At 45.2% G+C, this 26251-nt stretch overlaps 1 protein-coding gene across 14 annotated transcripts in view; it reads right to left on the reverse strand.

The window, feature by feature from the left end:
• Positions 1-4436: 4436 nt before the first annotated feature.
• Positions 4437-26251, reverse strand: part of Depdc5 (DEP domain containing 5, GATOR1 subcomplex subunit) — a 123511-nt gene continuing 101696 nt past the window's right edge. For 12 of the 14 annotated variants that reach the window (XM_052198164.1, XM_052198163.1, XM_052198162.1 and 9 more), the window contains 7 exons: positions 21957-22065; positions 20576-20803; positions 16128-16297; positions 13300-13471; positions 10253-10313; positions 5261-5343; positions 4437-5167 (listed from right to left, as the gene is read on the reverse strand). In XM_052198164.1, the coding sequence (XP_052054124.1) occupies positions 4875-5167; positions 5261-5343; positions 10253-10313; positions 13300-13471; positions 16128-16297; positions 20576-20803; positions 21957-22065 (1116 nt within the window). In that variant the 3' untranslated portion in view covers positions 4437-4874. The remainder of the gene's footprint in view (positions 5168-5260; positions 5344-10252; positions 10314-13299; positions 13472-16127; positions 16298-20575; positions 20804-21956; positions 22066-26251) is intronic. The other 2 variants (XM_052198171.1, XM_052198172.1) reach the window with 1 other exon arrangement.

Genomic DNA, 26251 nt, shown 5'->3' on the forward strand with positions numbered 1-26251 from the left:
GAGTGATCACTATGGGGGTTGGGTTAGGGCTGCCATTAAGGAAGAACTCAGCTCTTCTCGTCTAGGAGGAAATAGCAGGTTTCTCTTCTACTGGGAGAGGCCCATCTAAGTGGACCATTTTGTTTCTTAAAGCGGATCAGGGGGCTGGAGAGATGGCTCAGTGGGTAAGAGTGCTGACTGCTCTTCCAGAGGTCCTGAGTTCAAATCCCAGCAATCACATGGTGGCTCACAACCATCCGTAATGAGATCTGATGCCCTCTTCTGGTGTGTCTGAAGACAGCTACAGTATACTTACATATAATAAATAAACCTTTAAAAATAAGCCAATCAGATCAAAATACTTGGTTCTTTCTCCTCCTCCTTCTCCCCTACTCCTTTTCTGATAAGGTCCCAGATATGTAGCCCATGCTGGCCTTGAATTCTTGGGCTCAAAGTCATTCTTCTGCCTCATCCTCTGAATAGCAGGGACTATAGCTTCACTTCCCTGTGCCTAGTTCACTTCATCTTTTGGTTTGCCTGTAGCAGGACTTCTGCTACTTCGTTTCTCTTGTCTGTACTTGGGGACCAAGCAAACAGAGTTTGGAAAGGGACAGGACATTTTGCCTTGAAAAGAGACTGCCTTTTGAAGACAGTACCTCATACACTTCTAGACTGCAGGGAGGGGTAAGGCATAGAACAGGAACCAATAGGGTTGGATGAACATCAAAAGGTGTCAGGAAATCTTTCTCTTGAGATGCCATGGGTTTAAAAATAATTATTTCATCTCTTTGGAGACATTTGAGGAATGTTGGATGGGAGAAAATGAACTTGGATGGGCGATGTGTTATACTTCAAAAGCACTAAGTGCTAAGAATCCTGGTTCTAGTGGCAACTGTCACAGGCTCCTGGGAGCTAAAGGTTGAGGGTTAACCCTACAGACAGCATAGTTACAGAAGGGAGAGGTCTGTAGTCTCCGTCTTCATGGTTTCTGGCAGCCAAGTGAGCTCACAGGAGAATCCCAGGGCTCAGAGGAAAAAGGGGTGGCAAGGAATCTGAGACCCTCTCCACATTCTGATCTCAGCTCTCAGGATCCTCTTCTTGTAAGAAATATGAGCCAGTGCACCAGAAACAGATGATTCTGCTGCCACCAGATGGAGGTCATGCCTGGATGCTGTAAGACCTGCTCTTGGCACATGCTCTTTGACAAGCAAAAGCTAGACCTTCCACAGCACTCTTGGCTGTGTTTAGGGCAAGCATGTGGCTATAGTTTTAAGGCCAGGAGCTGCCTGAAGCTCCTGCAGGCTGAATCCAGCAGCTGCAGGCCCAGGAGGAAAAATAGGCAGGATCCTGGGGGCTAGGCAAAGTCACTGCCTACGCCATCAGGGATTCTGTGTGGGAAGCTATGGCCCTGTTATAGGATGCCTGTGTCTGCATACATGAAATCTGCAGTTCAAGGTGAAAAGAGTTGGCACAGCACACGATCAGGTCATGCTATCCCACAGAACAGCCCAGCCTGGACTCCTCTCAGCTGAATAGTCGAGCCTCCACCTGCACAAGCCTTTCTTTCACCTCTTCTCAGGCATGTGTCAAATATGATGAGCCTGGCACACTCAGGAAGTAGGTGACTGCAGAGAACTATATATTGGCTTGTATTCTATTTCTCTCCCGCTATTTTCTATCCACTTTAAAAAACTTTCACAGATCTCAATATATTCTAAAACTTTCAATTAAATTTATGCATGTATGTATATATGTGGATACATGAGTACCACAACATGTGTGTGGATGTCAGAGAACTTTCCACCATATGGGTTTGGAGAACTGAACTTAAATCATCCATGGAAAACACCTTTATTTATTGAGCTGTCCTGCTGGCCCCTCATTCCTTTTAATGATGTTTGTTTTTAAATATATATGTCAGAACTGGGGATGGAACCCAGGGACTTACACAGTTGGTGTGCTCTTCTGTCCTGGAACTCAGTTTGTTGATCAGGCTGACCTCAAACTCACAGAGGATCTTAGTCATTAGTTTCTGCCTTGTTAGTACTGGGATTAGAGTCCTGTGTCACCATACCAGGCTTGGGGTTAAGCATCTAATACATGAGATCTTAGTGGGGACACATTTCAGACTGTAACTCCCCTGAGGCAAGGCTCTGCCATTGGGCACCAGGGATGGAGCGAGGTAGCCAAGTCACAGGGACAGGCTGTCTGTCTGGCTAACTAGGTGCTGATGGAGGAGGGCACTGTACTGGAATCTGGAATGCTAGAGACTGCAGAAACTGGAGCTCAAGGTCACAAGCACCTCAGGACCAGCTGACAGTGACCTGGTATCCAATTCGTCAGTTGGTATTCTGCCAGATCATTTTCTATGTCTTCCAAGTTACCTCTGGAAAATGATGAAAACTGTATGTGAAGTGGCAATTGGTGGTTTTGCAGGATGCATAACAAGACCACACAAAATCACAGGGTCTGGCTTGGCCAACAGCTGCTGTGACCAGCACTATCAGGTTGGCATGGAGCCCTGAACATACCCATCTGAGAAAATGAGACCCTGAGATATTTTCTGTCTTCTCAGTAGTTAAGTTCTTTCAAATGAGACCGTCCTTTTGTGTGTATGTTTATTTGTTTGGGACAGTGTTTTACTATTTGTATCCTGGAATGGCCTCTAATTCACAGCAACCTTCGTCCCTCTCCTTCAGTCTCTCAAGTGCTGTGGTTATATGTATACTCCACAAAGTCCAGATGTACCTGCCTCAGAGCCCCAGCTGTTCTGGGCAGCTCCCACCTACAAGAAAACTGACAGTGAGGAGGAGCGAGATTCGTGGGACGAGAAAGTGGGGGGGAAAGCTAAGGTTTTTAGCTTGCTTCCCATGGATCACACGTTCACAGTAACAGCTTCCTCTCTCAAAAGCTTCACACAAAGGAACTGGGGGTGTGGCTGAGCCAGTAAGAGCACTTGTAGCTCTTAGGGGACCCAGGTTCATGACCCAGGCTAACTTCCCAGCACCCACATGGTGGCTCACAACCATCTAGACTCTAGTTCCAGGGGATCTGATGCTCTTTTGACCTCATGATGCACGTGTGCATGCATGTGCGCATGCACACACATACACATACACACACACACACACACACACACACACACACTTATACACACAAAAAATAAACCTTAAAAAAAAAAAACTTTACATCTAAGACTTAACAGCTGTGATCAGAAGTTCCAGACAAGTGCAGCTTGGAACGGTATATGCAGACAATCCGAGCTAGTGAAGAGTCTGGTTCAAGGGAATGCACAGCTCCCAAGGCAGCTGTGGAAAGAGCCCACCAGACAGGGTGATGCTGTTTGTAAAAATCATTTTACGTTTGTAATGCTGTGACTTGAGTCCAGAGCCTGGTGCCTATCATGCTGGCTCTGAAATGCATCTCCAGCACCATACCTAAGGTTTTTGGAGTCCAGGGAGTCATGAGAGTTCTAAGTGGCAAGTCTACAAGGAGTGGAGCTGCCTGTTCGGCTTTAAGATTTCGTTTTATGTGTGAGTGCTTTGCTTGCATGTATGTGTTTGACATGTGTGCCTGATGCCAAAGGAGGTAAGAAGAGGGTGTGGCCCCTGGAACCCCAGGTATGGATGGCTGTGAGTGATCTCATGGGTACTGGCACTGAACTCAGGTCATCTCTGTAAGATCAGTCAAGTGCTCTTAACTGAGTCATTTCCAGCCCCAAAGTGAGACTTTCTGAGACAGTCTCACTGTAAAGTTCAGCTTTGTTAAGAACACGCTGTGGAGGCCAGCCTGGTCTGGAACTCCATATTCCTCCTGCCTCAGTCTCTGAAACACTGGTATTACAGGTGTAAGCTGCTGTACCCTGCTTGGAGTAGTCTTAAAAAAAAACAAGTAAACAACAATAACAACAAAACCCCAGTCCCAGGAGAGCACAGTAGGATGAACCAGAGACAAGTTAGGTTTCTTAGAGATAAGAGAAAGACAAGCAGGGCTGGCCCTGGAGTTGTGCACAGGGCCCAGGAGAGGTGAAGGACTCGAACTCTGGAAAGAAGGTACACCGGTGGGGGTGTGATTAGCTCTAGTGGATGAGGAAGCAGCAGCTGCGACTACTACCAGGGCCTCCTGTTGGTCTTCGTCTTTGTTTCCCTGAGCAATGAGTCAAAAGCTCTCGTTAGACATGTGGGAAATGCCATGATGGCTGCTCTCCTGAGCAGACAGCCACTTGACGAGGCATATATCTGATAACACAAGCCAAGAGCTTCCCACTGCATTGCACTGTCTGCTCAGTAGTCCTGTCCAGAAGGATCCTTGTTTCTGCCCAAGGACTTAAAAAGAAACCTATCAAGCCAACTCATAGCCAGACTCAAGACCAGTGTGTCTTCTGGCCACCTGAGGTGACGTGACTGGCCTGGCTTTCAGCCATGGCGGGACTGCAGCTATGAACAAGGCTGGGAACAGACACTGTGTGGGGGGCTTTATTCGCTTCTGCTATGTACACATATGTACAGCTGGTGTGAGCCAATGGTACACTATGTCACAGAATTATCTTATACACACATATTCTTGGCCAGAAAGCAGGAGGTTCTGTTCCGAATATCCCACTACTGGTGAAGGAAAAGGACCCTAATAGAAGCTGCCTACCCCATTCCCAGACACTGACTCCCTCCCACAGACAATCTGTGCCTCCCCCTGCCGCGGGCACATGATGGCGAGATCTGGGTGGTGGTGGCGGCGGCGGCGGCAGCTGCTTCCAGTCTTTCTCCTCACTCATACTTGTGCAGAGGCCAAATATCAGCAGTGGCCCACTCACTGACAGGAGCAGCCTGACACACGGCCAGAGCCTACCTGCGAGGCCAGCTCAGCACACCCACAGCTCTCCTGAGAGCAGCCTCGCCTCAGGGAGCACTGGCATGCATCTTCTCCAGGCAGTTTGTCCAGAATGTGACCAGTCGGTTGTCACGGTTGATGCAGAAATCTGTGAAGTCCTTCAGCAGCCGATCAGCAAACTTCTCATCCCCTGTGGCACTAGAGCGCCATGTCTTGGTCAGCATGGTGTTGTAGGCCCAGTTGTAGCCAACCCGCTCCTCACAGAACATGTTTTGGTTAGTGGAACTGGTAGAGTTCCGTCGCCGCCGCTGTTGCCCAGAAAACTTGCGTTTGGAATATGGCAGCTGCAGAAACACCGTCCCTGAGGAGAGACCACGCCTGAGCTGTTGGTAAACAGCCCCCTGCTGGCTCGGGCAGGGACCCGTGCACCCCACCCACAACCACCATTCCTCACCTGTGACATGGATATACTGTGGCTTATTCTCAGCAGGGAAGTTAAAAGCAGAGGCAGAATATTTATCTTGTACAAATCCAAACCTATGGTAAGGACAGACACACAGACACATTAGCTAGAGAAGCAGGGAGCAGTGTGCAGCTAACCTCCGACAGGCCAGGACGCTGGCATGTAGAAAGGCTTCCGGTGAGGAACATGCAGGCTGCGGATTGTTATTCTGAACATCTGCCTTTCCACTCGGAGGCTGCGGGCTCTCCGCTCCCACTCAGCACCTTCCCTTTCCCAGTCCTCCCCTCTGCGGTCCCCACTTGGCCTTCACTCGGCCTCTTGTGGAGTCGGCCCGGGCAAGTTGCTCACCAGCCCCCATCCTGTCTTAGGTTTTCTTGCCACACCTGACTGTTGTCATGCTGACAAAGAGAAGGGTCTCAATAAAGGCCCCCATTGAAATGGAATGAAGCGTCTTAATCAAAACTCTCCCTTAAAGGTGAGGAGCACTCCAAGGCCCTCTGCCGTGCTTTGCTCTAGAAATGGGAAATGAACAGAAACCATTTCTCATCTGTGACTTGTCCTGTTCCACTTCTTATCTATAGCTTGTTCTATTCCTGGTTTTTCTATTTCCATAAAGCACATTTATTCTAGCCCCACCTGCTAAGAGCTGTAAAGGACGCGCTAACAGATGTGCCCAGATTCTGCCCTCTGTGTCTGAGGGTTTACGTAATGAAGGCAACGATGTAGGAGGTAAAATGTGTCTTCTTTTCTGGACTGAGCTCACTGGAGAAGTGCTGTGCTGTATTCTCCAAGCTGCCAGCTCTAGGCTGGTATTCCCTACGTGCACATCAAGTGTGCAAACTCAATGGATTGCATCTACAGGACACTTCTGGATTTCTTTCGTACTCTCTGACCAAGCCAACTGATTTACTTAACATGATCAGCTGGACCGGAGGCTCTTGTCTCATTTCTCCCTTAGGTCACCGGGAGACCTTTTTATTTATTATTTATCTTTGAGACAGGGTTAGGTATCCCAGGCAGGCCTCAAGTTCATACTTCAGCTGAGGCTAACCTTTCACCACTGACTTCCTGCCTCTGCCTCTGGAGTGCTGGGTCCCCAGTGTGCACCACTGTGCCTGCTTCATGGAGTGCTTGCTGCATGCTAGAGGAGCATTCTACCAACTGACCCCCACACCCAGCCGAAGACCTTCATTTTTACTTTAAAATATTTTATGTGTTTGCACGTGTGCTTGCTTGTCTGCATGAGTGCCCCTGGAGGCCAGAAGAGGGCGCTGGCAGTGGTGAGCTGCCCAGGGTGGGTGCTAGGAACCAAAGCTGAGTCCTCTACAAGAAGCAGCAATTACTCTGTTGCAGATCCATTTCTCCAGCCCCAAGGTGTTTATTTTTTTTTAAGAACTCAATTTAGCCAGGCACAGTGGTTCATGCCTTCAATCCCTGCACTTTAACTCCAGTCAGGCAGTTCTCAAGGCCAGCATAGTTTACAGACATGAATTCCAGGCCAGCCAGGGTTACAGAGTGAGACCCTTTCCCCCCCAAACCCAAAACTACAAAAACCAAACTAGATCAGACAAACCTCCAACCACCACCACCACTACCACCACCATTCCCCTCCATCCCAAAACAAAACAAACAAAACAAAACAAAAACCTCAGAAAACCTTCATTTCTGCCCAATTATCCATGGATGCTTCATTTTCCACTTGAGGAAACCTAAGATTGTAATGAAGGTAAGGGGTATCCACCTCAAGAGAAGATGTACCAAACTAACTCCAATTATCCAGAGTATTTAAAAGAGCTAGGAGCCACCACAGGGGGCTGGGGGAGGAGAGAAGGTGAGAGGGTGAGAGAGAGAGGGTGAGAGAGAGAGAGAGAGAGAGAGAGAGAGAGAGAGAGAGAATATGAATGGTAGCTTTTCTGGCTTTGTCTGAGATAGACCTTTGGATAGACCATCACTTCAGAGTCACATCTCCACTGGGAATTTGACTCCATGCAAAGCCACAGGAAGGACCAGGGATGCAGCCCAGTGGGGGACTGCTTACCCAGCACCCACAGGCTCTGGGCCCCACCCCCAGCACGGCACACAGAAGCTAAAAGCAGAACAACTACTCTGGAAAAGGCATTTTGCTGGCACTAAGAATGAGAAAATTAAACTTCTGCCCTCCTAGGGCCTACAAAGCACTGTAGATTGACAGTTTTTAAAAGAGGAAAGTGCAATTTCAAGCAGGTTATGCTGGAGTACCCTGTAATCTTAACACTCGAGAGCCAGAGACAGGAGACTGTGAGTTCAAAGCCATCCTGAACTACACTGTATACCCCTGTAAGGAGGAGAGAGATAGAGAGACAGAGAGAGGAACTCAAAATAGAGGGACCAGAGAGTCCCTGGCAGAGGGAGACAATGACAGGCACAGAGGAGGCAGGGCTTAGGCAAAGGGTGATACACAGCATGTCACACATGGGACAGCTTTAGAGACATGTGAGAAAATCAGATAGGGCAACAGTTTAGAGAGAATTCCTCAGGACCCACGGGAGAGGAGGAGGATTAGAGAACAAGATCCCGTGAAGAAAAAAACAAAAACAAAAACAGATTTGGCAAGTGAAGGTCAAACTCTGAAGACATCTAGTCAAAATGTGTAGCGACTGGTCAACATGAGGCTTGGCAGCTGTGCTTTAGCTGCGGCATCCTAATAAGCACTGTTTCCTGCACACTTACCAGCTGAGCCCAGCAAGCCCCTGGGGGCGAGAAAAGGAAGACTACACTGTAAGGCTCACCAAGGCACCATGGGACTTCTATACCTCTAGGCAGTGGAGGTGGAGGTGGAGGTGGAGGAGACTAGTCTGCTTCCTAGAGCAAGGTCTTTTCCCAGTGCCTGCAGTGCTGGCTCCCTCCCCTCCCTCTCCCTCCCTCTTTTCACCCTGCTCAGGTCTACACCCTTTTAGCAGTAGTAGGAAATGAGTTAGCACAGCACTCATTCCACACCCTTCTCTGAGCACACACACACACCATTCAGGATAAGGTATAAGGTAGGGAAAAGCTAGTTTAGGTGAGAGAAGTTAGAGATCTGTGGCCTCGTGAATATATAGTGGGCGCTGTGGGAATATGTGAATATATAGTGGGCGCTGGGAGAATATGTGAATATACAGCGGGTGCTGGGGGAATATGTGAATATATAGCGGGCACTGGGAGAATATGTGAATATACAGTGGGTGTTGGGGGAATATGTGAATATATAGTGGGTGCTGGGGGAATATGTGAATATATAGCGGGTGCTGGGGGAATATGTGAATATATAGTGGGCACTGTGGGAATATGTGAATATATAGTGGGTGCTGTGGGAATATGTGAATATATAGTGGGCGCTGGGGGAATATGTGAATATATAGCGGGTGCTGGGGGAATATGTGAATATATAGTGGGCACTGTGGGAATATGTGAATATATAGTGGGTGCTGTGGGAATATGTGAATATATAGTGGGCGCTGGGGGAATATGTGAATATATAGTGGGCGCTGGGAGAATATGTGAATATATAGTGGATGCTGGGAGAATATGTGAATATATAGCTGTTGCTGGGGGAATATGTGAATATATAGTGGGCGCTGTGGGAATATGTGAATATATAGTGGGCGCTGGGAGAATATGTGAATATATAGCGGGTGCTGGGAGAATATGTGAATACACAGTGGGTGCTGGGGGAATATGTGAATATATAGTGGGTGCTGGGGGAATATGTGAATATATAGTGGGCGCTGGGAGAATATGTGAATATACAGTGGGTGTTGGGGGGATATGTGAATATATAGTAGGTGCTGGGGGAATATGTGAATATATAGCGGACGCTGGGAGAATATGTGAATACACAGTGGGTGTTGGGGAAATATGTGAATATATAGTGGGCGCTGGGGCAATATGTGAATATACAGTGGGTGCTGGGGGAATATGTGAATATATAGTGGGTGCTGAGGGAATATGTGAATGTATAGCAGGCACCGGGAGAATATGTGAATATACAGTGGGTGCTGGGGGAATATGTGAATATATAGTGGGTGCTGGGGGAATATGTGAATATATAGCGGGTGCTGGGGGAATATGTGAATATATAGCAGGTGCTAGGGGAATATGTGAATATATAGTGGGTGCTAGGGAAATATGTGAATATATAGCGGGTGCTGGGGGAATATGTGAATATATAGCGGGCACGGGGGAATATGTGAATACAGAGCAGATACGGGGGGGGGGGGGGGGACGACACTAGAGGCAGGTGCTAGCGACTGAAGATGTAAGATAAGGACTATACAAAGAAGGTGCGTCAAGCAGAGGGTAACTGACATAGTGAGAGAAGGCTTTGTTTCACCATAGGAATAAGTAGCAAGTGGACACCAGCTGAGCAACCCCTGGAAACAGTATGGTGTGCTGCACTGTGAAGAAGACAGTGAATCAGAGGAGCCCAGGAAAGGCTTACCTGGTACACAAGCCCTGTGCCAAGAAATATCTACTTTGATCCACTGCTTTTAGACCATCCATTGCTTTCACCTGTCTCCTCCATAGCAGAACTGGGTTCTTTTTAGGCTACTTACAAAGAACAAGCAAGGAGTCTATGAGACAACAGACAGAGATTGCAAGGCAGCATTTCCCTCTGTATCTGAGCGAAGGTAAGCAGTAAGTTTGTCCCTAGAGCAATGGTTCTCCACCCTTAGAGGTCCGCCCCTTCACAGGGGCTGTAAGTCAGTATCCTGCATATCAGATGTTTACATTAGGAGTCATAACAATAGCAAAATTACAGTTGTGAAGTAGCAACAACACAAGGTTGTGGCTCGGGTCAGCTCAGCATGAGGAGCTGTACTGAAGGATCACAGCGTCAGGAAGGGGGAGGACCACTGCTCTAGGAGGACAGATGCTTTTCCTTCGGAACAGAATGAACTGGTTTTCATAGGTATGGAGAAAAATACTGATTTGGTGACTGTTCCTTCTTGCTAATGGACAAACCTGTGTGCAATGGCTTCCTGGAAAAGGTGCATTCGATCCCAATATGTCTCTGGTTCAAAGCCTGAAAGGAATAAGGAATAAACGCTGAGCTGTGATCGCAAGGCCTGCAATAGATTCACACTGTTCTCTTCATTGCTCTTGACGATTCCTGTCTCGTGGATCTGAACTTTACCCCACCCAGTTATAGAAATGACAGCTGTGTATCCCATAATCCCTCTCCAAGTTCCTCCACAGTCTAGAAAGGTGGAATCCTCAGGAGCCAGTGTGACCTTCAGAATTCAACGAGGCTTCTGCTAATGTCTTAATTCTTAAGCTGAGGAGAGCCCCGTAATGTTTTATGATTTGGTTTTGACACAGGCTCTCACACAGCCCAGGCTGGCCTCAACCTTTAAGTGGCCAGCTGGCTTTGAATCCCTGGCCCTTCTACTTACTCACAGGTGTGTACCATGAGACCTGGTCTGAAAGAATATTAAAACACAAACCTGAAGTGTACATTAGGTGTTTCTGAGAAAAACCACCCTCCCATTTCTAGCATCGCTAACCTTCCATTTCCCTTTAAAGAAAGACAAAGCGCCATTTTATGGGTAAAGAAACCGAAGCAGGTATATATACAAGGAATTCTCGAGCAGTCATGAGCTTTGAAGGGGAGGCGAGCAGTGCAGAAGAATTTGCTCCTCTGTCAGCGGCTGAATTGCTCTGCACCCCTCTTCCACAGGGCAGCTGCTGAGGACCAAAGCAGAAAGCAGGTGGGAAGGCCAAGCACTGTCACATAGCAACAGGAAGCAGAGCTGGATGGATGGAAGGCCGAGCACTCTGTCACATAGCAACAGGAAGCAGAGCTGGATGGATGGAAGGCCGAGCACTCTGTTACATAGCAACGGGAAGCAGAGCTGGATGGATGGAAGGCCGAGCACTCTGTTACATAGCAACAGGAAGCAGAGCTGGATGGATGGAGGTTTAGAGGGTTCTGGCAACAACAGAAGAGGCATCCCAAGAACTAGGGATGGAGTGGCTTTGTTACTCTGTCCATAATTAGAACTATCTTTAAAATAGATGGTAGACACCCCACCACAGCCACTCATATGCACACACATAGATACATGATCATACACACAACCACAGAGACACATACAAGATGCATACAAACAGACACCTCCACATACACACCCACACACCACATACACGTTTACATACATACATATACACACACACACACACACACACACACACACCCCAACCACATTTGTTCCAGATTTTAGGGTGCAGACTCACTGTTACAAGAAGTAGAGGAAATAAGAAGAAAAGAGGCACCTAATTTAGAAAATTGATTTAGATTTGGACTACTGTTCCTTTAAATTAGGACTTTTCCCTGTAACCATGGTAACCAACTGAGGTTGATGGTTTAGAAGACCAGGTCAGAACCAGCAGAGAAACCATCAGCTACGATGTCTCCAAACAATCCTGTTACAATGAGGAGGGCATCTTTAGAGTTGTAAGGTAACTGCAGCCCCTCAAGATATTAACAGTCCTGCAGTGAGCTGCCTGGTCTAACGCTCTGGGAGGAACACATCACTTACATTTTAGGACTGCATAAATGGTCCTCTCTCAGCCCTGTGCAGTTCAGGATCTGGCCTCTAATGCAGAGCTCAGGTACAAAACTCTGCAGGGCTCAGGTACAAAAATGTCTGCTAAGTTGTAAGCAGAGAGTACAGACTGTTGGAACTAGCAGGCAGCCTGTCATAGAATCACCAGATTACTAGGTTTAGTCTGCTCTCTGGTAAGCCCTCCTTACCCTCTGCCATTTAGCATAATGCAAACTTACAAGGGAGTGGGAAGAAAATATTTCTCTTACATCAGAGTTGTGCCTTTCACATTTATAATCTTGTTATCAGCTTCTGATACATTAGCATCAACTCCAGCTTCTTGCTTTTGAAAATGTCATCTTGTACTCATGGAAAACTTTCTAGGAGCTATTTGTGAATTCATCTGCACGTGTGCTGATGGCAGTGGGAGGTAGAGATGGGGAGATGGTGTGGGTAAAGGCACACTGGGGTGGTCTGCTGTTGCAGACCTTTTCTGACAGAGGAAGGACTCTAATCTGAGTCCTTGAGATACAGCACTGGAGACACACGCAGGGAACCCAGGACTTACAAAGCCTGTTGCAACTTTGCACAAGAGGACACCGCTTCCTGTTTTGCTTTTGATTGCCTTTCTAGAGCCTTATTGCATGTACTAGCATACAAAAGGCTCTCCTCAAATTCAATCAAGCATTGCAGGCAAATCAGGTGGCTGGGAGCACACAGGACACAGTAATGGTGTAGAGATGGACAGCACACGATCCCCTCCTTGCTTCACATTGGCCTTGCAGAGCTGGTGCAGTATCTCTAGCCAATCCATGCAAGAGAAATTCAAAGCTCAAAGCATTGAGTGGTCTGCCCCAGATTACCCAGTCACTAATAAAACCCAGCACAGGGTTGGGGAGGCAGCTCAGTGGTTAAGAGACCAGGCTGCTCTAGCAGAAGACCTAAGTTTGGTTCCCAGCAACCCAGTGGTGGCTCACAACCATCCAGAACTTCAGATCTAGGAGATCTAACTTCCTTCTCTGGCCTCTGTGGGTACCATGTGTGATGCACAGACAGGCAAAACATTCACACAAATAAAATGAAATTCTAAAAATTAAAAAAAAAAAAAAAACCCAAAAACCAAAAACCCAGGACAACAACCCAGATTCTTTTGCCTCTGTGGATAGATGAGCTCTCCCGAGCAGCCTGCAGTTCTGTTGTCTCTTTAGGCCTCTGCTCACTGGACAGTGATGGGCTTCATTGGGACAGCTCATAGAAGCATCTTCCTCCTTCCCTCTCATCCCACTGCCCACTTGTCCTTTTTTCCCTTCCTGAATTGTCAATACCTCCTCCTGCTTTTTGTTCCTTATTAATGTCTTTGTTCATTTTCCATCTAGATTCTACTCATGAGAGAACACGGGAGAGGGTATTTTTGGAAGGCGGTCTGACGCAGTGAGATAGACCCTGCAGGGGAGCAGCTCTTACTATCGAACAGGTGCTCGCTGCCCTCCTTGAGCAAGCAGCTGAGGTTGAGTGGGATGAAGAGCTGGGCCCTCAGAGGGTCGCCATACAGGTAACTGGGCAGTGCAAAGGGCCCCTCCAAAACCGGGACTAACAGGAAGCCACAGGAGGTAGCTTTTCGATGCCAACCTTGGACCTGAAAGAAAGTGTAAAACAGCATCACCTTTGGGTTCTTTTAGACCAGAGAAAATACCTCTGATTCCACAGAACACACCCGCAGCAGTGGCAGACATATTCGATGACCATGTTCACTTACTCATGTCCTCTGGCGCCAAGCGTCCTGGTCAGGAAAACGTGTATGTGTGCTTCCTGTTGACTGCTAGAAAAACTGCGAGGTGAGCACACAGCTCCTCTCTATGGCCCAAGCCTCTGACCTTCAGTTCTTTTGCAAGGAACGGAAGAGAGAGCTGAGACCCTTCTTATTCTGTGGAATGTCAGGGGAAGGTCACGTGACAAAGGCTGAGCACTTCTAGCTTTGTGTATATGAAGTCCAGTGTAACAAATAAGAAAAGAACTCACTCTGACTGAGGCAGGGCGGGAGATGAGTATAGTGGACTCTAGACAAAGTGACCAACTCTCAGATACAGAACACACTCTGGGGAACTCCCAAAGCTATCTTCCTGAAAGCTAGACTTCTGTAAGTAACTCTGACAACACAGTCCCTTGGGTGACTATGCAAGTGTTTTTGAAATATGTTTTAAGAAACATAAAACTGATGGATACTTAAAAACAAACAAACGAACAAACAAACAAAACCACAAACTAGCTGGCTGGTGAGGTAGCTCAGTGTTTGTAAAGACACTGCTATCAATGCTGCCCACGGACATTTTATCTCCCTGGAACCCACATAATGGAGGGAGAGAAGCAACTCCCTCCACTTGTCCCCTGACCTCAACACACAGACCATGGTCTACACACTTATAGGTAAGTCAAACAACAACAACAACCACCAAACAAAAACAAAACTCCCAAAACTAAACCAAAATGCTGTGATAAATGCATTAGCTGCTTTCACTGGTTTTACTAGACTAGATATGAAAACTGAATTTTTTAAAGATAGTCACTAAACTCCTTTGGCTTTCACATAGGTGCTGGGATCTGAGCATCCTCAGTCTTGTACAGTTAAGGACGCTATCTGCTGAGCCACTCATCTCCCGACACTCTGCCCCCTTACAGATCTCATGGATGCTCTCTGGAGAAGTGCCTTTCCAAGAGGAGTCAGTCCTTGAAGATACTAATGCAAACAAAAAGTCTATGCATAACAGACACCTAACTGAACATTCCCCAGGACTCCATGTTGTATAAGACAAAACTAGGCCTATAAACTACTCTCACCCACCAAGACTTTCTTGGTGTAGTCCTGGCTGTCCTGGAACTCACTATGTCAACTAGTAAACCCTCGAATTCAGAGAGATCTGCCTGGCCTGCCTCTGCCTCCCGAATGCTGGTATTAAAGGTGTGTGTCAACCTGCCAGGCTCAGCATACAAACTCATGGCATCTCTCTCCTGTGCTGCACTTACTTCTCGAAGGCCCTCAGCACTCACTGAGTCACTCTCTCTACGTCCCAGCTGCTCTCGGCTGTGGTGAGACGCCTAAGCTGGTGTCAGAGGGCAGTGGACTCAGTGATGCATGACAATGTTTCCTTTGTGCACACAAGGAGGAGTGGAGTGTGGTGATGGCTAAGGAGGCTCTGAGAAGATACTCACAGCCTGGCTAAGCAGTGCTTGCTTATGTTATAGTGCTGAGCTGGGGATGGGCAGCTGATGCTGTGGGCTGCATTCATAGCACAAGTCCACAGGGAGGTCAAGACAGAGCAGCAGGAGGAAAGACAGGGAAGAATGCCCTCCGGCAAGGCTCCGGAACCCTGGACCCTGACACATGTGATCCTGTAGGCCAGCTACTTCTTCCAGGGACTTGCTCATTAACACAGACACCTCTGGTTGCTGACCATCAAATGCTAAAAATAAATCCAATCCTCCCCTGTGTGGAGCTGGCAAAAATATCTTCAGATACTGCCAAGTGCCCCCCAGAAGACAGACTTACCCTTGTTTGATGAATGGTAAGTTAAAACCAGTGATATTAACTAACTGGGAATTGGTGAGGTAAACTGGAATAAATAAATACTAGAATATTCTGTAGTCATTAAAAACAATGAGACAAAAAAAAAATTAAATTCAACAAATAAAAAACAAGGCAGATTGATTTGTATTGGTATGGAAGATATGCAGGTAACAGAAAAAGCAAAATGTAAATAACCTGTGTCCAACATGGAAGCCTAAGTGTGTGCTCACTCTGCCCCAGGCCCTCCTGGAGCTCACTATGTAGCTAGGCGGCCTTGGCCTTGTGGGGCTCCTTTTGCAGAGTTTTTTTAAGGTGTGTGCCCCCGTGACTAGCCTCCCATCCCTGTTTTATAGATACACAGGATCTCCTTGAATGTTTTAAACATGGTAACAGTGATGGCTGCTGTTACATGGAAGTCCCAGGACACAAGGGAGATTTGCTTTTCCCTCTGGACCAGTGATTCCAAGTTTTGGTTAGCACTGCTAGGGAGGTGTTACTGGCATTCAACAGGTAGAGGCCAGAATGCTGTTCAACAACCTACAACAGGCATGCAGTCACTCACAATAGATAATTATCTGGCCCCTGGGTCAGTACTGCCAAGGTGAAGAAACACTGATCTATGCTCTGAACTTTTCTGTGTTTAATGTTGTAAGGCTATCCCTACAGGTCTAGGCTATGTGAAGGAACCTCCACAGAGTGCCCCTGCCTTACAGTGAGGTAATGGTCTCACCATCTCAAACAGGACTGTGGCAGTCACTGCCATCCAGTGTAGCTTGATCTCAAAGGCGGCATTGAGAGAGAAGTTTCCATGGTAGTAACAGCTGCACCACTCCAGCCGGTCTGTTCGGTTGTTCACATCAACATCCAGGGTCACAGTCCTCTGCTCTGGGACAGTGGCAGCTGTGTCAGCACACAGTGAGACGTGGGGACACACGGAGAGGTACAGGAGTGGGGTAATGGAAAAGAGTGGACAATAAGCACTGTAAGTATGAAACTGCGCAAGTGCACAATGGAGGCTGCTATCCTGAAATCTCTAGTCAACAGCCCAGGGTCTAGAAAAAACTTGTTCTGCTTGCTGTTAGGTAATAAATATTTCAGGCACTCTGAGCTGTCTGTGTGCCTCTATGCTACTTAGGGCAAAGGCCCCATAGACAGTACATAAGAGAATGGCTTCAGCTATGTTCCAATAAAACTTTATACGAGGACTGGAGAGATGGCTCAGTGGTTAAGAGCACTGACTGCTCTTCCAGAGGTCCTGAGTTCAATTCTCAGCAACCACATGGTGGCACACAACCATTTGTAATGGAATCTGATGCCTCCTCTGGTGTGTCTGAAGATAGCAACAGTGTACTCACTTATATAAAATAAATAAATCTTAAAAAAAAAAACAAAAACAACTGGGCTGGAGAGATGGCTCAGAGGTTAAGAGCACTGACTACTCTTCCAAAGGTCCTGAGTTTAATTCCCAGCAACCACATGGTGGCTCACAACTATCTCCAATGTTATCTGACACCCTCTTCTGGTATGTCTGAAGACAACTACTGTGTACTCATATACATTAAATAAATAAATAAATAAATAAATAAATCTTTAAAAAACTTTATAAGAACAGATGAAATTTTAGGATAATAAGCAACTCTTATGTTGCTATGATAGAAAACACAGCACTGTAAATTTATACAAACTCACAGAATGCACAATACCAAGAGTAAACTCCTAACAGAAATCATGGATTTGGGGTGATGAAAGTGCATCCATGTAGGTCCAAGGACCAGAACAAGGAACAGAACAATGTCATCTGACGGGGTTGGCAATGAAGGAGACTGAGTGTGGGAGGGGCAGGGGACCTATGGGAATTCTTTGCTCAACTGTGCTGGAGAGCTAAAATTCCATTTAAGAAAATTAGTGACATCAATGGGAAGGGAGGCCCTTGGACCTGTGAAGACTTGATGTCCCAGTGTAGGGGGATGTTAGGGCGGTGAGGCGGGAGTGGGTAGGTGGGTGGGTGAGGGAGCACCCTCATAGAAGATAAGGGGGGATGGGATAGGAGGGTTGCAGAGGGGAAACTGGGAAAGGGGATATAACATTTGAAATGTAAATAAAGAAAATATCCAGTTTAAAAAAATAGAATATTAGTGATTTTAGCCACACATGGTACCTTAAATCTAATATATATATATATAAATCAAGGCAGAAGGAATATAAGTTAGAGGACACTGTTGCTATATAGTCAGACTCTGTCTCAAAGAACAAAATCTGGGGGCTGTAGAAATAGCTTATCACTTAAGAGTGGCTGCTGCACAATCAATGGTGCCCAGAGTTCAGGCCCTCGTGGCCACACAGCAGGTCAGGTGTCCCATACACTTGTAAGCCAGCTCAGAGACAGGAGGACCACTGGAGCTTGCTGCCTTCTAGCCCAGATGAAAAAATACAAGCCCTGGGGAGAGACCCTGCTGCAAAGGACAGAGAAAGCACACGGTGATACAGGACACCCAGGCCTGCCATCTTGTGGCCTCTATGTATGTGCAAACAGAAATAGTTGTAAATATAAAAAAAGGAGGGCCAATCATAAAGTAAATCATAAGCTAGACTTAGCCAATTATGCTGCAGTTTGACTCTTAGGTCAATCCATTCCTTTTCTTTATGAGAGAGGGATGCTATCTTAACCATTATCACAAACTCAGAAACTCAACACGGCTGTACACAAGAGCTCCAGAATTCAGTGACCCACAAACAGATAAAGGGGGGGGGGAACTCATCCCAGACTAGTGAGGAGGAGGAGGAGGAGGAGGAGAAGTTTTAACCCAGAAAGGCTGTAGCCTCCATGGGTGATAACCACACCCGCATACTCAGGTGTTCTATAAGTCAGGATCTGTTCTCACATCTCTACTCCTCATGGTTTTTCTTCATCTGAAAGATGAAGCTTGGGTCTGGGTTCTGAGGTAGAAGCTGAATGGCTCCTTATCAACACATTTAATGCGCTGTTGCTGGAAAGCAGAGATAGCTGGGCAGTGAATGACTCCAGAAAACTGAGCATGCAGAATGGGCAAAGTTCTTGGAGCTGAAGTGCCAAGCTTCTGCAATTCTAGCCACAGGCACGTATCTCTGAAAACCGCACTTCATGTCTTCTGGTTTAATTCCTTGTCTGCAAACTGATATGGCAGGCCAGCTAAGAAACACATGGCTCAGAAAGGTTTATAAAGCTCCCTCACTTGCCTTCTCCTCTGGCCACTTTGTGTCTGTTCTTTTCTCTGTCCCATCATGCCTTCCTTCTAGTTTATGGCACGAGCGTTACTAATGCTCACAGTGAGGCCTGTCTGGGGCGTTGTGAGTACTTGAGGCACATTTGGTACTTACTTGTTCACTCTGATACTAAAATGTTCATTAAAGCTAGATTCTGTCTGGGCCTCATGATCCTGCTTTATGACACTCTCAGGGGCAATTGACTCAACACTCCACACCAAAGAAAGCTGTGTTCTCTAGGCTAGCACACCATGAATATATTCCTCCAGATTTAGAAAGCCTGTCACAAAATCAAAGGCAAGGGATAAACACCAGCAGTGACTTCCATCATCTTCTGTGATCAGGTCTGTTAAGTGCAGAATAGGTGAGTCTAGGGGTCACCCAAGGAAATGTACTAGTGAGCCAAGTACTGCTCTAGCACTGGCTTTGCACTTCCAGGGAAAGATCTGACAATGCAGACGCTTCTAGCAGGCTTTCAGTATGGACACAGCTGCAGCTCCTACATGGAAGTCTAATCAATATGCACAAGACCAGAGAAGAAACAAGCTCAGCATTCCAGGGCGTTGCTAGTGACCTAGAGAACCGATCGGTATCACCAGAGGAGAAAGAACCCGGAAGCTCAGCCCTCACAACCAGAGCTGCCTCACAACGGAGCAGGTCAACAGGTTGAAGGGAATTTCTAAAAAAGAAACTAGCTGGCTCCATCTACATTCACCAGGAATGCTTTGGAAAAAGTTTGGATAGAGGAATGCAACAGTCTCTCCTGACTCCAAGATCTAACAGACTGTCATAGAAAACTAGAAGGCCTGTGCTCTGGAAGAAGGCACGTGGTCCTGTTTCTTCCAGACTTGGACACCTCTGTAGTATCCTGGCTCAGTGACTTAAATAAGAACGGGGAAGTGGGAGCGACCATAGGCCAAGCCAGGGGTTCATGTATCAACATTAGGCATTTCAAAATAGCTTTCTGTAGCTACCTCCAAATGAGCATCACAAGTTTTAAGAAAGGAACAAGCAAACAAAAAGCCATCCCCAAACAACAGTAAAGCAAGCAAATACCCAACCAAATTACAGGCATTAGTGAGACACACTGTGGTCTTTCTCTTCTATAAATCATTTTGGTTTCTTCCCCCCTGAGGAAAAATTGAAGTGTTTATTTATAAACACTTTTTTATTTATAAAATTTATTTATTTATAAAATAAATAAATTGGTTAGGTTTCTGAGTCAGGGCCTCACTATGCAGCCTAGGCTGGCCTCAAATTCACAGTCCCTGCTCTGCTTCTGCCTCCCAAATGCTAGGATTATGGATGTGCACTACTAATCTCATCTGGTCAGAAAGAAATTACGTGTGTGTGTGTGTGTGTGTGTGTGTTTTGAGATTTATGTATTCCTGACTGTCCTTGAACTCAGAGATTCTCTTGCCCTGCCTCCAAGTGCTAGGATGAAAAGGTGAACTCACCACATCCAGCCATACTTGGAAACATTTTTTTTCTTGTTTGGCAAGATGGCATATCCTTTTAACCAATGGGTCTCTACTGTCCTAATGCTATGACCCTTTTATACAGTCAGTTCCTTATATTGTGGTGACTCCCAATCATAAATTATTTTCATTGCTACTTCATAACTAATTTTGCTAGTTAATGAATCATAGTGTAAATATTTGTGTTTTCCAGTGGTCTTAGGCAACCCCTCTGAAACAAGCCTTTGACCTCTAGAGGGGCCATGACCCACAGGTTGAGAACCTCTGCTTTAAATCCAGCAGAGGAAAGTGGACCTTTGTTTATTGTAGGACAGCCGGGACCACACAGTGAGATCCTCTCACAATCAAAGTCACAAACAGTTTTCTTGTGGTTCTAAGTAGGGCCTATACATGCTAGAGGGCTAGCAACCTCCCTTCCCCAGCTACCTGCTATTCTCAGACTACAAAGACAACTTACCTAAGAGTGCAGCTGCCTGGCTCCGTCCTCCAAAGCTTCTGCTGAAGGAGCTGTGCCTGCTTGCATAAGAGGCTGGCCGGCTGGGCAGCCAGGGCAGGAGGAAGGCAGGAATCTCAGAGTGCACGAGCTCTTCTGCCACAAAGGCTACCTCAAACCACTTGCGTTGGAAGCTGGCAAAATCATCCACTCCTGCTGTGTGCCAGGGGGCAGAGGGCTGCTGCATAGCCACTGGGAAATGCAGAGGAAGTAAAGGACCCCTTATCACAATGCTCGCTTTCTGACTGATATATATTACAGTACAGACCTTGAAAACACTGTGTTAAGAACCAGGTGTAAAAGTCTACGTTCTATATGACTCTTTATACATGACATATTTAGAAAAAAACAGCTCCTAGTGTTTACACTGAGAGTGAATGGAAATAAAGGGTGGGGCAGTGACAGCTAACAAAGAAGAGGTGGTGGTTGTTCAGTACTGTGAATGGCTTTTGTTATGTAGGCTAATTTTATGTTATGTAAGTTTGTTTTACTTCAATTAAAAAATCTTATCAGTTTCATAATAATTTCAGGACATAAACTGTTGTGGGTTTTTCTTTTTGTATTAGAAGATAAAAATAGACACTATCTTGACAAGAGTGTACAGTCAACAGGACTAGCTATATATACCAACCATATCACGTATGGACCCAGAGGCACTGGCTATACCATATCACATATGGACCCAGAGGTGAAAAGTGACTTAGCAGATGGAAGGAGTCACTTCCAGCCAGTCCCCATGCACCTGAAATTCATACACTACGAGGCTGGTCTGAGTCCTTGGTGCCTCCAGAGTTATGCAAGCTAGATAAACTCATGCTAGAAATTGTTCCCCATTGGAGAATTCCCTTTCTTCATTAAAAAGGGGTAGAGCTACAATACTCCTAAGAAGCAGAGTGTTTGCCTTATGTGCATAGGCCTTGGGTTCCTCTCAGAACCAAAATAAACAGGCAAATGCACACATTCAGCCCCCTAGACTCATGTGCTGTATATCTACAGATTCAGTCAAACACATGGAAAGTGTTTTAGGGGGTGGGATAGGAGAGTATTTACACTGAATATGACCAAATTTTTCTTGTTTCCTAAACAATGCAGTATAATACAACAGCACTTTACCTGCAAATACATGGGGTAAACACACACACACACACACACACACACACACGCATACACATTTATAAAAACAGCTAAATAAATCATTTTGAAAAATCAGCATTGTTATTCACTTATGCTTAAAATACATACAAATGCTGAAAGTTAACAGAGTGTCAAATCAAAATTCAAAGCCACACACAGAGCTCACGATGCACTGTGATGTGAAAGACTAGGGAAAGGCTCTGGCTCTGACCTCGCTCGGGTTCTTTGTCCAGCACGATCTTGTAGAAATAGAAGCCATAAATGAAGGTCCGCCATGCTTCGCCAGACGCATGTGTGATGAGCTGCTCTTCTAGCATTTTCTAGGAAAGACAACGACAGTCTTGAAAGTCCTGCAGTTGACATCTCAGAGGCAGCCCTTGCTTGCACACAGCAGCCAAGGTAGTGGAGTGACTGGAGAACTGAGTTCACACCTCTGACAACGTGCTATGTGAAGATGAACTTGTTCTAAGTTATAAAATGTATCAATTTCATCAAACATTTTGAACATACAAACCATCCAAGTAGATAACCACCTAACTTCAATAAATGTAACAATCTGCAAGGCAGTATGGTCCTCTTTAGAGAATGTCTCCCAAAATCCCCAAAGGAAAACTAGTTGTGGTGTACACCCCTTAATCCCACTGGGGAAGTGGAGGCAGGAGGATGAGGACTTCAAGATCATCTTGGTTCACTGACGATCTAAGAGAACTTTAAAGAACGAACACCAGTGCTCCTGGTTAGTTCTTTTTCTCATCAGTGTTTCTTAAACTATTCCACAAAACAGAAACAGGAAAGATGTCACCAAATTCTTTTTATGGATTTTAATCCTGTGCTCATGAATTAATATGAAAAGTACCTATCTAATCTACAGAGTCAATGCAATCCCCATTAAGTTCCAATGCCACTCTTCACAGAAGAAGGAAAAAATCTTAAAATTCATATGGATGCACAGACAGTCAATGTAATCTTGAGCAAAAAGAATGGTGCTGGAGGGACCACCATACCTGACTTCAGGTTATACCAGAGCACCTCTTTGGCACACACAAGACACACAGATCAGTGACATACAGTGAGGAGTCAAGACAGCAAAAAATACTCACTGAAGACAGTGTCCACAAACAGGACTGGGAAACTTGTATCTCTACTGTAGAAAAATGAAACTAGATTCCTGTCTCTCACCCTGTACAACAATCAACTCCCACTGAATCAAGACCTCTAATGCAATACTGGGAACTCTGAACCTCTTAGAGAAAGACCTAAGATCTAAGCATAGGCGAAGACTTACTGAATATGGCTCAGGAAATAATAGTAACAACTGACAAACAAGACTTCATGAGACTACAAACTAATCTAAAAAGGCTCTGCACAGCAAAGGGACAGGGAGTGGAGAGACAGTTTGTAGACAAAGAAATGTGGTTTATATACACAATGGAATTGTTTCTCATCCATAATAAAAATAAATTTACACTGACACAATTGGAGATAATCACATTGATTAAGCCAACTATAAAAGAAATGCTTTGTATTTTCTCTTGATTGAGGTTCTGCCATCTTATATATTATGTAAGTGTCGGAGGGAAGTGTCGGAGGGACACAGCGGTGACGGACAGGAGTGGTAAGTGGGCAAGAGGAGAGCAGCAGTGTGGATGGAGATAAGTGGACGTGACACTTTATGAAAATGCCTTTTCCTCTTCACTTATGTGAGACGATGTTTCTGTGTAGCCTTGGCTGTCCTAGAAGAACATGATCTGTAGAGCAAGCCGGTCTCAGACTCACAGAGATCCCCTGCCTCTGCCTCTCAGGAGCTGGGATTAAGGCATGCAACACTGCCCGATGTATGAAAATGTCCTCACATGGCCTCCTACCACATACAATGAGTATATATCAATAAAAATTTTAAAAAGAAATGTGTAAGAATAAAAAGGGAAAACTCATTTGCACTGGCCACACACAGAGGATTCCTCAATTACCATCCCTTAATCAATACACTTACATTTTATTTGGTTTTAAATAACCTAGAATGGTGTATAACATATGGGAGGGCTAAATGTCCTATTGTAAATATAAAGAATTTGAGCATTTGTAGATTTTGATACAGATGGTAAATTTGGAATGTATCCTCAGATATCAAAGAAAAACTGAACTGTTTTTAATTTATAAATTAGGCATAGTAAGATACTAATGATAATTAATAATAAAATGCAGCTATATAATATACCACATATATTATAATAAAGATGCTTTAAATATTATTTCAGGAATGTTCCAGTTAATATTTTTGAGTCAGTTTACCATGGTTAACTGAAAGTTTAGGAAATAATTGAGATAAGGGAACACTATGACATTAATGTCAACTCATATTATTTAAAAAAAAAAACCAAAACCATCTGGGATGTTGGTAAATGCCTTTAACTAAGGAGATAGATACACGTAGATCTCTGAGTTCTAGGACAGAGTGGTTTACACAGTGAGTTCCAGGACAGCCAGGGCTAGAGAGAGACTGTCTCAAACACAGAACAGAACAGAACAGAACAGAACAGAACAGAACAGAACAGAACAGAACAGAACAGAACAGAGCAGAACAGAACAGAACAGAACAAAATGGGGGCTGGAGAGATGTCTCAGTGGTTAAAAGCATAGACTTCTTTTCCAGTGGACCAGGGTTTAATTTTTATTAACCACATGCTAACAACTGCCCAGTTCCAGAGGATCAGATGTCATCTTCTGGCCTTCTCTGGCACCAGGATAAACACATATGCAAGCAAAATACTCAAACATATAAAATTAAAAAAAAATTAGAAAAATATATACAACATAGGGCCAGAGAGTTATTTCATTGGTTAAGAGCACTTGCTGGTCTTCTAGAGGACCCCAGTTCAGTTCTCAGAACCCACAGGTAGCTCAGCACCACCCTTAACTCCAGTTTGAGGGAATCTAATTACACTAATCTAATCAGACATGCAGATTACTGGTGTACACATACACAAAACATTTTCTTTTAAAAAGGACATAAACAACAACAAAACTATAGATTCTTTTAAGTCCCATTCTTTCTTCTCAACTAAGAAATGTGGTGGTCTGAGTGAGAATGGCCCCCAGGGGCTCATATGTTTGAATACTTGGGCCCCAGTTGGTAGAACTGTTCCGGAAGGATTAGGAGGTGTGGCTTTGTGGAGGAAAGTGTGTCACAGGGGGAAGAGTTAGGGGGTTTCAAAAGACTCATCACCAATATGCTCTCTGCCTCCTGTTTTGTTTGAGAGGAGCTCTTCACTATTCCTGCCTCCAGACCTTCACTCAGCCATCATAGCCTTTAACCTGCAACTATAAGCCCATTTATCACTTTCTTTTATTAAGTTGTCTTGTTCATTTCGATAGAAAAGTAACTAATGCAAGTAATATTCTCAGGAATCTTTTTTAGTTAAAAAATTTTGGTTTTTTTTGTTTTGTTTATTTATTTATTTATTTGGATTTGGTTTTTTCGAGACAGGGTTTCTCTGTGTAGCTGTGGCTGTCCTGGAACTCACTCTGTAGACCAGGCTGGCCTTGAACTCAAAAATCCACCTGCCTCTACCTCCCAGAGTGCTGGGGTTACAGGCGTGCACCACCACCGCCCGGCTTGCTTTGTTTTAAAGATGTATTTATATTTTATGTATTGGATCCTGGAGCTGGATTTACAGCAAGCCATATGATATGGGAATGAAACTCTGGTCCTCTGGATAAGCAATAAGCACTCTTAACCAATGAACCATCTCCCTTCAGTCCCAAGATTTATTTGTTTATTTTATGTTGCATGTACATGTATGTGAATGTTTCAAGTATATATATTTTTTTCTTTTTTCTTTTTTTTTGGTTCTTTCAAGACAGGGTTTCTCTGTGTAGCCCTGGCTGTCCTGGAACTCACTCTGTAGATCAGGCTGGCCTCAAACTCAGAAATCTGCCTGCCTCTGCCTCCCAGAGTGCTGGGATTACAGGCGTGCGCCACCACCGCCCGGCCACTCAAGTATATATTTTTAAAAGGTTTTATGTAGCTATGTATTGACATGAGAATGAGGTTTTAAAGTATTTTAAATTTAAATAAAGGTATAATACTTAGATTCTGGTATCAACTTGTTTTTACTGATATCATGATTCTACATTTATCTACATCAGTATGTGTACCTCCAGCTCATTTCCCTTAAATTGTTTTAACAGGATGTCATTTTATCAATAAGGAAGTAATACTCTCAAAGAGATGGAAGGGAAAAACTGTGCAAAATAGCATGTCAAGACCTCCAAAGAGTGAAATGACGACAGTATTCTTATTCAAATTAGTTCTTACATTTACCATGCAGTGATGAAAAGACAGCTGTTCAACAACTATCCTGCAGAGCTGAGTGGACAGGACAGTGTGGACCAGCTCAGTCAGCCTGACCTCATCATTCTGCTTTGTCCACTCAACGGTGAGTTGAACTTGACAGTATTAATCTCCTGAGTGCCTACTATGTGCCCAGCAACATGCATGTCTCG

Source organism: Apodemus sylvaticus, chromosome 11 (assembly GCF_947179515.1).
Source record: "Apodemus sylvaticus chromosome 11, mApoSyl1.1, whole genome shotgun sequence".
In the NCBI taxonomy this organism is placed as follows: Eukaryota; Metazoa; Chordata; class Mammalia; order Rodentia; family Muridae; genus Apodemus; species Apodemus sylvaticus.